At 38.1% G+C, this 17,289-nt stretch overlaps 1 protein-coding gene across 3 annotated transcripts in view; it reads right to left on the bottom strand.

The window, feature by feature from the left end:
* The window catches only part of LATS1 (large tumor suppressor kinase 1), a 53,684-nt gene that overhangs the window by 20,648 nt on the left and 15,747 nt on the right, over positions 1 to 17,289 (bottom strand). For all 3 annotated transcript variants that reach the window (XR_005782639.1, XM_040448913.1, XM_040448914.1), the window contains exon 2: positions 12,358 to 12,846. Coding sequence is in view for 2 of the 3 variants with exons in the window: in XM_040448913.1 (XP_040304847.1) it covers positions 12,358 to 12,699 (342 nt within the window). In the remaining variant the exon portion in view is untranslated. The remainder of the gene's footprint in view (positions 1 to 12,357; positions 12,847 to 17,289) is intronic.

The following is a 17,289-nucleotide window of genomic DNA, read 5'->3' as shown; positions in this document are numbered from 1 at the left end:
AAAAAAAAAAAAAAAAAAAAAAAAAAAAAAAAAAAAAAGAAGGGCACCTAGGGGGTGGTTCAGTCAGTTAAAGCATCCGACTTCAGCTCAGGTCATGATCTCGTGGGTTCGAGCCCCACATCAGGCTCTGTGCTGACAGCTCAGAGCCCGGAGCCTGTTTCAGATTCTGTGTCCCCCTCTCTCTCTGCCCTACCCCCACTGTGCTCGGTCTCTGTCTTTCAAAAATGAATAAACATTAAAAATATAACATTTAAAAAAAAAAAGAAGGGGCGCCTGGGTGGCTCAGTCGGTTGGCGTCCGACTTCAGTTCAGGTCACGATCTTGCGGTCCGTAAGTAAGAGCCCCACGTCAGGCTCTGGGCTGATGGCCCAGAGCCTGGAGCCTGCTTCCGATTCTGTCTCCCTCTCTCTCTGCCCCTCTCCCGTTCATGCTGTCTCAAAAATAAATAAATGTTAAAAAAAGAAATTAAAAAAAAAAAAGAAGAAAACCTGTATAAGTACAGGGACTGGAGATCAGATATGGGTTGTCCTCCTGCCCTGCTCCTTGCCCTTTGTATGTAAACCTAAATTATACACTAACATGCAGAAAATATATGGACAGGCTTTTTTCAAGAGGGAGGCACATATTTACTTGTCATAGACGAGCTAGTATTTCAAACAATATTTTACAGTGAGAAATGGCTTAGTAAGGCTAATGGGTGAACAGACTGCTGACAGACAACCCTCCTAATGAAACGACTAGGGTGAGACCAACCAAAAAAAAGGTTGTGGCAGAGACTTGCTGCCTACTCAAGATCCATTTTCCCTTTCTTGGAAAAAGTTACTGATTTTGTTGGACGAAGTCTTCCTTATAGCTACAGTGGCCACGTGACAATTGTGACAATGAAACAAAAACAAGGATTTGTGGAAGAGTGTTGCTATCCCTGATTTTAGGTACTGGTACTTCCTATATCCTGTTTTGTAGATAATAGATACGACATCTGTGCTAGAGCATGATGGCACCAACAAGGAAAATTCAAGAAACTCTTAAGAATCCTATGTTCTGACATCTTCAAGAGACTGAACCAATACTAGCTATATAAACTGAGTCACTATTTTGTTTAAATCATTACTATTTGGATTTTTGTTAAAAGCAACCAAACTCAATCCTTAACTGATACGAAAGTTACAGTGTGATCACATTTTATGCCAATCAGACTTCTGCAATTTTGTAGTGAGACACAAAAGAATTAATAAGTTTCACTTTGTGTACAACTTTAATACAAATCACCCCAAATTAAAAATCAGCAGGGAGCGTTTAACTTCTAGCTAAGCCATACACAAAAATAGATTCAAAATGGATGGAAGACCTAAATGTGAGCCAGGAAACCATAAAAATCTTAGCACAGGCAGCAACCTCTTTGACCTCTGCTGGAGCGACTTCTTACTGGACATGTTGCCATTGCCAGAGGTAGGGGATATAAAAGTCAATATGAACTAAAGGGACTTCATCAAGATAAAAGGCTTCTGCACAGCAAAGGAAACAATCAACAAAACTAAAAGGCAGCCCACGGAAGGGGAGAAGATATTTACAAATGATGTATCTGATAAAGGGTTAGTATCCACAATCTAGATCAACTCAACACCCAAAAAAACCACAAATAATCCAGTGAAGAAATGAGCAAAAGACATGAATAGCCACTTTTCCAAAGAAGACATCCAGATAGCTAACAGAAACATGAAACAATGCTCAATAGCTCATCATCAGGGAAATACAAATCAAAACCACAATGAGATACCACCTCACACCTGTCACAATGGCTAATATTAACAACACAAGAAACAACAGGTGTTGGTAAGGATGTGGAGAAAGAGGAACCCTCTTGCATTGTTAGTGGGAATGCAACTGGGGCAGTTACTCTAGAGAACAGTATGGAAATTCTTAGGGACGCCTGGGTGGCTCAGTCGGTTAAGCATCAGACTTTGGCTCAGGTCATGATCTTGCAGTCCATAAGTTTGAGCCCCACATTGGGCTTCAGCTCAAAGCCTGAAGCCTGCTTCAGATTCTGTCTCCCTCTCTCTCTGCCCCTCCCCTGCTCACTCCCTCTCAAAATAAATAAACATTAAAAAGAAAGGAAGAGGGGCGCCTGGGTGGCTCAGTCGGTTAAGCGGCCGACTTCGGCTCAGGTCACGATCTCACGGTCCATGAGTTCGAGCCCCGCGTCGGGCTCTGGGCTGATGGCTCAGAGCCTGGAGCCTGCTTCCAATTCTGTGTCTCCCTCTCTCTCTGCCCCTCCCCTGTTCATGCTCTGTCTCTCTCTGTCTCAAAAATAAATAAAACGTTAAAGAAAAAAAAAATTAAAAAAAAAAAAAGGAAGAAAACAGTATGAAAGTTCCTCAAGTTAAAAATAGAATTACCTTATGATCCAGGAATTGCACTACTAGATATTTACACAAAGGATACAAAAATACAGATTCAAAATGCACCCCAATGTTTATAGCAGAATTATCAACAACAGTCAAACTATGGAGAGGGCCCAAATGTCCACCAACTGATGAATGGATAAAGAAGATGTGGTATATGTATACAACAGAATATTACTCAGCCACCAAAAAGAATGAAATCTTGCCATTTGCAAGCACATGGATGGAACTAGAGTATATTATGCCAGGCAAAATAAGTCAGTCAGAGAAAGACAAATACCGTATGATTTCACTCATACATGGAATTTTAGAAACAAAACAGATAAACATATGGGAGGGGAGAAAAAAAGAGAGAGAGAAGGAAACAAACCATAAGAGACTCTCCCCCCCACCCCCATAAGAGACTCTTAAAGACAGAGAACAAACCCGAGGATTGATGGAGGGAGATGGGTGGGGGATAGACTAGATGGGTGATGAAGGAAGGCACTTGTTAGGATGAGCACTGGGTGTTGCATTTAAGTAACAAATCCCTGAATTCTACCCCTGAAACCAACAACATTGCACTGTATGTTAACTAATTAGAGTTTAAATAAAAATTTGCAAAGAAAAATAAATCCACCAACTGATGAGTGGATAAAGAAGTTGTGGTTTATATATACATTGGAATACTACTTGGCAATGAGAAAGAATGAAATCTGACCATTTGTAGCAACGTGGATGGAACTGAAAAGTGTTATGCTAAGTGAAATAAGTCAGGCAGAGAAAGACAGATACCATATGTTTTCACTTTTATGTGGATCCTGAGAAACTTAACAGAAGACCATGGGGGAGGAGAAGAGGGAAAAAAAAAGTTACAGAGAGGGAAGGAGGCAAACCATAAGAGACTCTTAAATACTGAGAACAAACTGAGGGTTGATGGGGGGTGGGGGAGAGGGGAAAGTGGGTGATGGGCACTGAGGAGGGCACTTGTTGGGATGAGCACTGGGTGTTGTATGGGACCCAATTTGACAATAAATTATATTTTTAAAAATATAAATAAATACAAGAAAAGAAAGATAAATAAATAAAACTGGTTAGGCCAAATGAACTATATTCATGCTACTCTCCCACAGCAGTGTCATCTCACTTGGTAAGAAAAACTGGCACCCAACATCCTTTTTCAATATTGTGGGAACCATATTCTTGTTAATTACACTAGAATTTTAGCTGGTGATTATTATGCTGGCTTTTACTTTTGAAAAGTTATTGCTATATGTCAAAATATTTTTTACATCTGTTAACAGTATTGACCAAAGTTCCAAAAGTGGAGTGTTAGTACCAGTGTGAAAAAGAGCACTCTCATATCAGTAACTTTGGAATAGAAGTTTCATGTGATAGGAAACATTGTGTCCACATCACTATGGTTTTTTTTCATGCTTAGAAGCAAAAATACACCCCACTGATTATAGATTTACGTGCTCCAAGAATGCATCAATCCTGTTTAACATTTATTCCTACAAAGAACTTAATCTCAAAATATTTGAGATTTTTAAAAAATTTTAATTATATGAGAAAGAGTGGGGAAGGGGCTGAGAGAGAGGGAGACAGGGCATCCAAAACAGGCTCTGTGCTGACAGCAGACTTGAACTCACAAACCGTGAGATCTTGACCTGAGCCGGTCGGACCCTTACTGACTGAGCCACTCAGGCGCCCCTGAGGTTTTAATCTTAAAGACCACTAGAAACATACTCTCAAAAAATTGCAACAGCTTTGAACCTGGTGTAAAGGAACAGACAGGATTTATGAAATGATAAAATAGTGAGGTGAAAACTGGACAAAAATTTTAAAGCACCAAGTTAGAAACTTAAACAAATTCTTCAATATAAAGAGAAGCTATCAGAATGAGTGATTCAAGGAGGCAGCAGAAAAAAATTGCCATACCGTATTCTCTATATCACCATGGAGATAAATACTACTCTAACTTCATTATTTGGACAAATGAGGATTGACAAATGCCTAAATGCTTTTAGTAAAGCAACTTTGCTTAAGGGATTATTAATGTCAATAAGGTGACAATTTTGAAGCGTGTGGTGGTAATAAAGCTAACATATCTTTGTTAATGTAAAGTAATGATTGTTATTATTGCCAACAGATAAAGAATAGGCTATTGACCTAAATGAAGTTAAGTCAAAGAAAGACTTAATACCATATGATTTCACTTATATGTGGAATCTAAGAAACAAATGAATAAAGAAAAAAAAAACAGACTCTTAAATACAGAGAATTGGTGGTTGCTGGAGAGGAGGTGGGTAAGGGGATGAGCAAAATAGATAAAGAGGTACAAGAGGTACACACTTCAGTTATAAAATAAGTAAATCATGAAGAGGAGAAGCATAGGAATATACTCAATAATATTCTAATAACATCGTATGAAGACAGATGGTAACTACATTTACCACAGTACACAATGCATAATGTATAGAATTGTCAAATCAACATGTTACGTACTTGAAACGATTAACACTATATGCCAATTACACTAAAAAAAAAAAAATAGAGCATTAACTAATGCTTTAGATTTCTGAAAACAGTTTACATTACAGAAAGAATTTTTAAGTTCCTTAAAGGAATAGACCATGTTCGATATGACTCATTCTGCTGACTGAATAGTTCACACACAGTAAGAAATACATAGCTACTAAGGTGACTTCTCTGACATAACTCATTACTACTTAAGAGTCTTTATAGCCATGTGACTTTCTAAATGCTCTTTTCCTAGCAATATATAAAGGGAAAGAATAAGGTCAACGATTGCCTTCTGGCTAAGGGATTAGGGAAAAAGTACTCTGGAGAAACTCCATGTGAGCCATTTCTTTAATTCTCCAACTACTAACCAGGAAAACATCACAGGTCCTCTCCTCCTATTTTCAGGTACAAATTTAGTATTTTTAGAACCCGTAAGCATAAAAATGATAGTAAATAATATTAATCAAATGGATGAACAGAGTAGGCCAGAAAGATTCATCTTTTTTCTCCATGGTTTAAGTGGAATCTCACTTTTAAAATTCTTTACTATAATGCATACTTAAGTTCTGAACATTAGAGATATCTGAAAATGTTACCAATATTAACAATAGAAAGAATTTGAAAGGTAATTATCTTTATGTAGTGGAGCTAAAAATAATTTTTGTTTCTTCTTTACATTTTTAAATTTTTGACAGGAATAGGTACTTTTATAATCAGTAAAAAAAGTTACTGTAACTTTAAGGAAAACATAATACTTGCTCATTCACATTTACATTTTCCATGGGCAATTTGTATCCAAAATGATTTCTGCCACCTAAAATATTCACAGAAAGTATGTAATCATGCAAAATAAATTTTGTTAATAACCGAAACAAAATATATATGTATATGTATGTATGTGTGTGTGTGTGTATATATATATATATACATATATATGTATATATATATACACATATATATATGTATATATATATATATATGCTATGAAAAACTTTCAATATGAATTCTAAAGGTAAATATTAAAGACTTGGCCTAATTTACATGAGCTGAAATTTCATTAAAGTAAAACTTCGAAGAGAACTCAGTGATTCATTAAAAAGGAACAGCATCCCAGTCACAGGGGTCCCAGAAGATGAAGAGAGAGAAAAAGGGGTAGAAGGTTTATGTGAGCAAATCATAGCAGAAAACTTTCCTAACCTGGGGAAAGAGAGAGACATCAAAATCTAGGAAGCACAGAGAACTCCCATTAGATTCAATAAAAACTGACCATCAACAAGACATATCGTAGTCAAATTCACAAAACAGACAAGTAACGAATCATGAAAGTGGCAAGGGAAAAAAAGTCCTTAACCTACAGGGGAAGACAGATCTATCACAGCACACCTATCCACAGAAAGGAGTGGCAGGATACATTGTGCTGAATTAGAAAAATATGCAGCCAAGAATTCTTTATCCAGCAAGGCTATCATTCAAAATAGAAGGAGAGAGGGGCGCCTGGGTGGCTCAGTTGGTTAGGCCTCCGACTTCGGCTCAGGTCATGATCTCGCGGTCCATGAGTTTGAGCCCCGCGTCGGGCTCTGTGCTGACCACTCAGAGCCTGGAGCCTGTTTCGGATTCTGTGTCTCCCTCTCTCTCTGACCCTCCTTCATTCATGCTCTGTCTCTCTTTCTGTCTCAGAAATAAATAAATGTTAAAAAAAAAATTAAAAAAAAAAAAAAAAAAAAGGAGAGATAAAGAGTTTCCCAGACAAACAAAAACTAAAGGAGTTCCCGACCACCAAACCAGCCCGGCAAGAAATTTTAAGGGGGGACTCCCTGAGGGGAGAAAAGATGAAACAAAACAAAACCAAAAGCAACAAAGACTAGAAAGGACCAGAGAACATCACCAGAAACTCCCAACTATATAGGCAACACAATGGCAATAAATGCGTATCTTTCAGTACTCACTCTAAATGTCAATAGACTAAATGCTCCAATCAAAAGACATAGGGCAACAGAATGGAGGAGAAAACAAGATCCATCTATATGCTATTTACAAGAGACCCATTTTAGACCTAAAGACACCATCAGATTGAAAGTAAAGGGATAGAGAACCATCTATCATGCTAATGGTTGCCAAAAGAAAGCCAGAGTAGCCATACTTCTATGAGACAATCTAGAATTTAAAATAAATTCCGTGGGGCGCCTGGCTGGCTCAGTGGATTGAGCGTCCGACTTCGGTTCAGGTCATGATCTCACAGTTTGTGAGTTCAAGCCCCATGTCAGGCTTTGTGCTGACAGCTCAGAGCCTGGGGCCTGCTTCAGATTCTGTGTCTCCCTCTCTCTCACCTTCAAAAATAAATAAACATTAAAAACAAAATTTAAAAAAATAAAAATAAATAAATAAAGACTGTAACAAGAGATGAAGGGTATTTTATCATAATTAAGGGGTCTATCCCCCAAGATGAACTAGCAATTGTAAACATTTATGTCCCCAACTGGAAGCACACAAATACATAAATCAATCAATCACAAACATAAAGAAACTCATTGACAATAATACCGTAACAGTAGGGAACTTCAACATCCCACTTACAGTGGACAAGATCATCTAAGCAGAACATCGAGAAGGAAACAACGGCTTTGAAGGACACACTGGACCAGATGGTCTTAACAGATATATTCAGAACATTTCATCCTAAAGCAGTAGAATACACATTCTTCTCAAGTGCACATGGATCATTCTCCAGATTAGATCACATACTGGGACACAAATCAGCCTTCAACTAGTACAAAAAGATCGATATCATACCGTGCATATTTTCAATGTTTATTTATTACTGAGATAGAGACACAGCATGAGTGGGGGAGGGGCAGAGAGAGAGAGTGGGGACACAGAATCCGAAGCAGGCTCCAGGCTCTGAGCTGTCAGCACACAGCCCAATGCAGGGCTCGAACTCAAGACCGGGAGATCATGACCCGAGCTGAAGCCAGACGCTCAACCAACTGAGCCACCCAGGCGCCCCAAGTGTTCATACTGTGCATATTTTCAGACCACAACGCTATGAAACTCGAAATCAACTACAAGAAAAAATTTGGAAAGACAACAAATACTTGGAGACTAAAGAACATCCTACTGAAGAATGAATGGGTTAACCAAGAAGTTAAAGAGGAAATAAAAAAGTATATGGAAGCCAATGAAAATGATAATACCACAGCCCAAAGCTCTGAGACACAGCAAAGGTGGTCAAAAGAGGGAAGTATATAGCAATCCAACCCTTCCTAAATAAGAAGAAAGGTCTCAGATACACAACCTAACCTTATACCTTAAAGAGCTAGAAAAAGAACAGCAAATAAAACCCCAAACCAGCAGAAGACAGGAAATAATAAAGATTAGAGCAGAAATCAATGCTATCTAAATCAAAAAAAATAGAACAAATCAATGAAACAGGAGTTGGTTCTTTGAAAGAATTAACAAAATTGATAACTCCCCCAGCCAGTTTGATCAAAAAGAAAAAGGAAAGGACCCAAATAAATAAAATCAAGAATAAAAGAGGAGAGATCACAACCAACACTGCAGAAATACAAACAATAGTAAGAGAATATTATGAGCAAGTATATGCCAATAAAATGGGCAATCTGGAAGAAATGGACAAATTCCTAGAAACATATAAACTACCAAAACCGAAACAGGAAGAAATAGAAAATTTGAACAGACCCATAACCCATTAAGAAATAGAATTAGTAATCAAAACTTTCCCAAAAAATAAGAATTCAAAGCCAGATGGCTTTCCAGGGGAATCCTACCAAACATTTAAAGAAGAGTTTAACACCTATTCTCTTAAGCTGTTCCAAAAAATAGAAATGGAAGGAAAACTTCCAAACTTTCTATGAAGCTAGCATTACCTTGATTCCAAAACCAGACAAAGACCCACTAAAAAGGAGAACCACACACCAATTTCCCTGATGAACATGTATGCAAAATCCTTGACAAGATACTAGCTAATGGGATCCAACAATACATTAAAAAAATTATTCACCACAACCAAGTGGGATATATACCTGGGATGCAGGGCTGGTTCAATATCCACAAAACAATCAATGTGATATATCACATCAATAAAAGAAAGGACAAGAACCACATGATCCTCTCAACAGATGCAGAGAAACCATCTGACAAAATACAGCATCCTTTCTTGATAAAAACCCTCAAGAAAGTAGGGATGGAAGGATCATACCTCGAGATCATAAAAGCCATATATGAAAGACCCACCATTAATATCATCCTCAATGGGGAAAAAATGAGAGCTTTCCCCCTAAGATCAGGAACATGACAGGGATGTCCACTCTTGCAACTGTTATTCAACATAGTATTGGGAAGTGCTCACCTCAGCAATCAGACAACAAAAAGGAATAAAAGGCATCCAAATAGGCAAAAAGGAAGTCAAACTTTCACTCTTCACAGACGACATGATACTCTATATGGGAAACCCAAAAGATTCCACCAAAAAACTGCTAGAACTGATCCGTGAATTCAGCAAAGTCACAGAATATAAAATCAACGTACAGAAATTGGTCGCATTTCTATACACCAATAATGAAGAAGCAGAAAGAGAAATCAAGGAATCGATCCCTTTACAATTGCACCAAAAACTATACAATTTCTACGGATAAACCTAACCAAAGGGGTGAAAAATCTATACACTGAAAACTATAGAAAGCTTATGAAAGAAACTGAAGACACACACAAAAAAAGAAAAATATTCCATGCTCCTGGATAGGAAAAACAAATATTAAAGTATCAACATTACCCAAAGCAATCTGTATATTCGATGCTATCCCTATCAAAGTAACACCAGCATTCTTCACAAAGCCAGAACAAACAATCCAAAAATTTGTATGGAACCACAAAAGACCCTGAATACCCAAAGCAATCCTGAAAAAGAAAACCAAAGCTGCAGGCATCACAATCCCGGACTTCAAGACATATTACAAAGCTGTAATCATCAAGACAGTATGGTACTGGCACAAAAACAGACACTTAGATCAATGGAACAGAATAGAGAACCCAGAAATGGACCCACAAACGTATGGCCAACTAATCTTTGACAAAGCAAGAAAGAATATTCAATGGAATAAAGACAGTCTCTTCAGCAAGTGGTGTTGGGAAAATTGGACAGCGACATGCAGAAAAACGAACCTGGACCACTTTCTTACACCATACACAAAAATAAACTCAAAATGGATGAAAGACCTAAATGTAAGACAGGAAGCCATCAAAATCCTAGAGTAGAAAGCAGGCAAAAACCTTTCTGACATCAGCTGTAGCAACTTCTTAACACGTCTCCAGAGGCAAGGGAAACAAAAGCAAAAATGAACTATTGGGACCTCGTCAAGATAAAAAGTTTCTGCACAGCAAAAGAAACAATCAACAAAAGTAAAAGGCAACAGATGCAATGGGAAAGGTATTTGCAAATGACGTATCAGATAAAGGGTTAGTATCCAAAATCTATAAAGAACTTACAAAACTCAACACCCAAAAAAACAAATAATCTCGTGAAGAAATGGGCAAGAGACATGAATAGACACTTTTCCAAAGAAGCCATCCAGATGGCTAACAGATACATAAAAAAAATGCTCAACATCACTCATCATCAGGGAAATACAAATCAAAACCACAATGAGATACAACCTCACACCAGTCAGAATGGCTAAAATTGACAACACACAATTCTGGGGCGCCTGGGTGGCTCAGTTGGTTGAGCTTCCGACTTTGGCTCAGGTCATGATCCCACGGTTTGTGAGTTCGAGCCCCATGTTGGTCTCTGTGCTGACAGCTCAGAGCCTGGAGCCTGCTTCCCATTCTGTGTCTCCCTCTCTCTCTGACCCTCCCCCCGTTCATGCTCTGTCTCTGTCTCAAAAATAAATAAACATTAAAAAAAATTAAAACAAAAAAACAAAAAAACACAAGAGGGGCACCTGGGTGGCTCAGTTGGTTAAGCATCCAACTTCGACTCAGGTCATGATCACACAGTCCATAGGTTGGAGTTTCCTGTCAGGCTCTGTGCTGACAGCTCAGAGCCTGGAGCCTGCTTTGGATTCTCTCTCTCTCTCTCTCTCTCTCTCTCTCTCTCTCTGCCCCTCCCCCACTCACACTCTGTCTCTCTCAAAAATAAATAAACATTAAAAACTTTTTTAGAAATAATAAAATAAAATAAATTAACAACACAAGAAACACCAGATGTTGGCAAGGATGCAGAGGAAGAGGATCTCTTTTGCACTGCTGGTGGGAATGCAAACTGGTGCAGCCACTCTGGAAAACAGTATGAATATTCCTCAAAAAGCTAAAAATAGAACTACCCTATGACCCAGCAATTGCACTACTATTTATCCAAGGGATATAAGTGTGCTGTTTTGAAAGCGCACATGCACCCCAATGTTTATAGCAGCACCATCGATAATAGCCAAAGTATGGAAAGAGCCCAAATGTCCATCAACAGATGAGTGGATAGAGAAGATGTGGCACGTATATATACAATGGAGCATTACTCGGCAATCAAAAAGAACGGAATCTTGCCATTTGCAACAACGTAGATAGAACTAGAGGGTATTATGCTAAGTGAAATTAGTCAGAGAAAGACAAATATCGTATGACTTCATTCATATGTGGAATTTAAGATACAAAACAGATGAACATAAGGGAAGGGAAATCAAAAATAATATAAAAACAGGGAGGGGGACAAAACATAAGAGACTCTTAAATATAAATATCAAACTGAGGGTTGCTGGAGGGGTTGAGGGTAGAGGCATGACTGAATGGGTAAGGGGCATTGAGGGAGACACTTGTTGGGATGAGCACTGGGTATTATACATAGGGGATGAAACACTGGAATCTACTCCGGAAATCATTATTGCACTATATGCTAACTAACTTGGATGTAAATTAAAAAATAAAAAATGAAATAGAACAAAACAAAATAAAACTTCTAAATTCCAGCAGATTGAGCAACATGTAAATTTTTAGTTTTATGAATGTGGGCCTGAATGTGATGTAAACATCGCTGCTTAATGAAACCCTATTATACTTCTTTCTCTGTAGTACAAACTTTAACTTCAAATGTTTCAAGCTGTCATTTCTACACAGCTCCCCAAAGCTCCTACTGCAGGCAGAGAAGTCCCTACCTACTCTGTCTTCCCCTGTGGCTTTCTTCAACAGCACTTACATTCTGATTTCATGACTTGACCTTTTAAGTCCCAGAAACCACAGAGAAAATTAAAGAAATAGTTATTTGATTTTGTTTTACTAATTAATGGAATTGTAAAGAACATTCTTTGCTGACAGAGTATACAAATTCGTATACATGGTTAAATTGTATTATTTTGGAATTATTTTGCCAGAAGATCACCTAAAAAGTGTTAGGTAGTAGTGTAAGATAAGAAAAATTCTTTCTTTTCTTTTTAAAAATTCCTACCTCATCAAATCCAGCAGCTTGCAAATCTTGAAGCATTTGTGGATTAACTTCTGAAGTACTCCGACTTGTTTCATTTGCAAACGGTTGTAGAGAGTTTCGAATTTCCAGTAAGGCTTTATGATGGGTCCCAAATTTGGGTGGATTTCTAACTTGTCGAGGATCTTCAGTTGACATTTTACTTATGTTATGCTCAGCTTTAGCAGCATCTGATGGTTTGGATAAATTCCTAAGGGATTCCCGAATTTCTTGCAACATTTGCCGGCTACTGCCAGAGTAGTTACTGGCAGGAAAGGTCTTAGGCCTCATTTGTCTATATCCTTCTGGCTTTTCACTCCTCTTCATGAAAACATCTATATTTATAACCCACACAAAGGACTTCTTTAAGAGCTACTTGATAGATTCAGAGCTTTCTCTTGAGCAAAACTGAAAAAGATCCTTAGCAGAAGTCGCCAGGAATGATGAAATTCTTTACAATCGAAATAATTAACCCTATAAAAGAAAAATAAATAAAAGGTATAAAATGATTAATAAAGCAGTACCATGTATTTGGGGGGAAAACACTGATTTAGTAGTTAGAGACCTGTGTTATAATTCTGGCTCCATTAAGGACGGATGCAACAAGTTAGTTAACCTTTGTGCCTATTTCTTAATCTATAAAATCACCTCAAGTACTGGTTGTGGTGATAAAATGTAATTTTAAGAGTGCTTAGCTGGGGTGCCTGGCTGGCTCAGTTGGAAGAGCATGTGACTGTTGATCTCAGGGTCACTGAATTTGAGCCCCATGTTTGGTGTAGAGAGTACTTAAATAAATTAAAAACTTAAAAAAAAAAAGTGTGCTTAGTAAGCATATAAAGTATATACAAATGGGGCATCTCGGTGGCTCAGTCAATTAAGTGGCCACCTTCAGCTCATGATCTCATGATTCACGAGTTCGAGCCCCACATTGGGCTCTATGCTGATAGCTCAGAGCCTGGAGCCTGCTTTTTGGATTCTGTATCTCCCTCTCTCACTGCCCCTCCCCCGCTCATGCTCTGCCTCAGTCTCTCTCTCTCTCTCTCTCTCTCTCTCTCTCAAAAATCAACATTAAAAAAAAGTATATACAGATATAAGGGATTACTAAGAGAATAATACAATGGACAACCTCTCATCAACTTCACCTTGCAGCTATGATTCTAGATTTTACAAATTAGACTACAAGTATAAGATTTCTTTAGAAGAAAGGGTACTATTGTTGCTTTAAAAAAGTTTTTAAGCCAGTAGTCCAAAAGATACCTTTACACTTCAAAAACAGATACTTAGGTGTATTTCCCAAACTGTGGACTGGGACTCTAGAGACAGTAAGATTATTAGCGATAGGATGGGGGAAAGGACCTCCATGGACAATTTGTCTTATTCCTCACTTAAGGATGAATGTCTTCTAAAACACACTGGAGGAACAGTCATCTAAAGTCTACTTAAATGTCCTCACTGATAGGGAAATCACTAATGCAAGAAAGCCATTCCACTTGTGACCTGCATCAAGTGTTAGAGATATTTTCTTTTGTGGAACATCATGAAATCCCACTCAGCGCATACTAGAGCCTGCAATGGGCTGGTGGTGCTAAATACCTCTGCCTACATCCTTACTTAACCATCATCCTAACACCCTGTAAAGCAGGTTTACCATCTTTACTTTGTATATGAGGAAACTGAGGTTCAGAGAGTTTGGCTAAAACAGTTTGTAAGTGGTACCACTGGGATGTGAAACATTGCTGATTATCATATATTAGGAGCCTATTTCTATTCTTATATATTTTTAAGTAATCTCTACACCCAAAATGGGGCTCGAATTTACACATGCTACACCAAGCCAGCTGGGTACCCCATTTCCATTCTTATAAATGTTATCACCATTCACATTACACAAAAAGCTCTACAGACAGATACAGACACATCCTTCTAGTCATTTAGGGCTCAACCCTATGTCACCTTTTCACGTACCCTTTCTCTGGTAACCTAATTATCCTATTTTCTTAATAGTACTTATTACTATCTAAAATTACTTTACTTGTTTAGTTGTTAATTGTTTATCTCCTGAGAATAGAAGACCTTATTTGCCTCATAACCAGTCTGTTCACCACTGATAATCACAGCCTGCCTGACACACAGCAAGTGACATACAATGAATGTATATTGACAAATGAGCAATAAACATGTGTCTTCTAAACATCCCCAATTCCTTTAAATGTTCTCTAATTCTAGCCATGTTCTTCTGGATATACTCTAGCTTGTCAAAATCCCAGAGGTGAGAAGAGTAATGGAAAAACAAAAAAAATTATTCAAGCAACTGTTCTGTTAATTTTGGCAACGTGAACTCATGCATTTACTTCTCTCAAATACTGTCTCCTGAGGCATAAAATGGTTGGAGTAACATGGTTTAAGTTAAGGCTTGAATAAGGATTAGGAAAAATACAATACAACTAAAGGAACACAAGTGTTCGAAGATGAAGCGTGTTCCTTGCAACACCATCTATAACAGCAAAACATGCTATCAATCCCGATGCTCATCAGCAACTGCTGGAGCAAGTCACAGCACATCGATATGTGACGGGGTACCTGGTAAAAAGAATGATGCAATTCTGTCTAAATGTACTGACAAGAACAGACACCCATAATATATTCTTAAGCAAAAAGGGCAAGTTTCAAAACTATAGATAAAACAAAGCCATTTTAAAATTAGATTATGGGGGTGCCTGGGTGGCTTGATCGATTAAGCTTCTGACTTTAGCTCCGGTCATGATCTCATGGTTTATGAGTTGGAGCCCTGCATTGGGCTCTGCACTGACAGTGTGGAGTCTGCTTCAGATTCTCTGTCTCCCTCTCTCCCCGCACTCCCTCTCCCAAAAATAAATAAATACACATTTAAAAAAATCAACTTTAGGGGCACCTCGGTGGCTCAGTCGGTTAAGTGTCGGACTTCGACTCAGGTCATGATCTCACAGTCCGTGGGTTCAAGCCCCATGTCGGGCTCTGTGCTGACAACTCAGAGCTGCAGTCTGCTTTGGATTCTGATTCTGTGTCTTCCGCTCTCTCTGCCTTTTCCCCACTCGTGCTCGCTCGCTCTCGCTCTCTCAAAAATAAATAAGCGTTAAAAATAAAAATAAAATAAAATAAAAAAATAAGACGATGATAGTTGTATTGCTCTGTAAATATACAACCACTGAATTGTATACTTTAAATGAGTAAGTTTTATGGTATATAAATTATATCTTAGAGCTGTTAAACACTTTATTTTTAAAAATTACACTTATGTATATTCATTATATATGCCCATGCACGAATGTTTGCAGCAGGCCTGAAAAAGGATGAAGTCCTGAAGTAGACCATCAAAGCACAGTTTCCTGATGACTTCACCTCAACAATCAGTACTTTTGTGATACAGTTCTTAATTAGTTATGATCGATCCAATTCTACCTGACAAGCAGCCCACATTTCTCCATTTTGTAAAAACAAAACCTGTCATTTTGTTGCTGAAAATTACACATATTCTGTCTACAACATAACCCAATCTACTAATTACTTCATAAATGAAAGACTGACACATCTTGTGCTCTTATGAAGAAAGCTGGTCCCTAATGTGTACTTTTTTTTCCTAAGCATTCCCAAAATATTAATAGCTTACTAATGAAATTTTTCTAGGTTTCACATTTAGCTCACCAGTCTAAAATCTGCGGAATTCCCCCTTTCACCCTTTCTGAAAGCGAACGTATTTTCCACTCCCAGTTCCGAAACCCATCATTTCTCCGCAATCAAGGATTAACAATGGCAGTTGTGCAGGGGCGCCTGGGTGGCTCAGTCAGTTAAGCGTCTGACTTCGGTTCAGGTCGTGATCTCATGGATTGTTAGTTCAAGCCCCACGTTGGGCTCTGTGCTGACAGCTCCAGAGCCTGGAGCCTGCTTCAGATTCTGTGTCTCCCTCTCTGTTCCTCTCCCGCCCGCGTGCTCTCTCTCTTTCTCAAAAATAAATAAAGATTTTTTAAAACTTCAAAAAAAACCAATAGCAGTTGTGCAATGTCATGTTTCACTTCGCTCAATAATTGGGTTACATTTCATTCATAGCATCTAAGCATTCCTTTAATACCTCACTTATTTTGGGTTTCAACTCTTTCCAAAATCATTCTCCTTGATAAAGAAAAAAAAAAACAAAAACAAAAAACAAAAAACCCAAAAAACAAAAACAACCATAATTTGCTCCTGTCAATATACAGTATTTGCTTCCATTGCTAACACAAAACTTGGTAAATGATAGCAGCACTGCAAAAATACCTGTTGAGCTAATAAACGCCAGTGACTTATCCTTTCCTTTTACTCTTAAAAATCTATAATCAGTTTTCTTCTAATTATACAAAGATGCATCCTTACTGAAAAATTTAAATATTATAGAATTATGTAAAGTGGAAGTCCCTCATAATTCACCTCCCTCAATATAAGAATCACTATAATAGGCTGAATAATGGCATCCTAAAAGGTATCTAGTTCCTAATCCCTAGAATCTTTAAATGTTATCTTATTTGGAAAAAGGGACATTAGAGATGTCATTAAGGATTTTGAGATGGAAAGATTATTATAGATTATTCAGGTAAGCAGTATGCACAGTTATAAGTGTTCTGAAAGGGAAGGGGAGATCTGACACAAACAGAAGGGGAAGAGGTAATGTGACCATGGGGACAGAGGTGGATTGGTATGGCCAGATGCCAAGGAATGTTGGCAGCCAAAGTGGCAAGGAACAGCTTTTCTCCTAGAGCCTCTGGAAGGAGAACAGCCTTGTCAACACCTTGATTTTGTTTTGGGCCAGTGATACTGATTTTGGATTTCTAGCCTCTAGAACTGTGAGAGAATAAGTGTGTGTGTGTGTGTGTGTGTGTGTGTGTGTGTGTGTGTGTGTGTGTGTGT

This window comes from Herpailurus yagouaroundi, unplaced genomic scaffold (genome assembly GCF_014898765.1).
Source record: "Herpailurus yagouaroundi ecotype Mexico unplaced genomic scaffold, PumYag 198, whole genome shotgun sequence".
NCBI lineage: Eukaryota > Metazoa > Chordata > Mammalia > Carnivora > Felidae > Herpailurus > Herpailurus yagouaroundi.
Note: the sequence above shows the minus strand (reverse complement) of the source record. Positions and strands in the feature narration are given on the sequence as shown.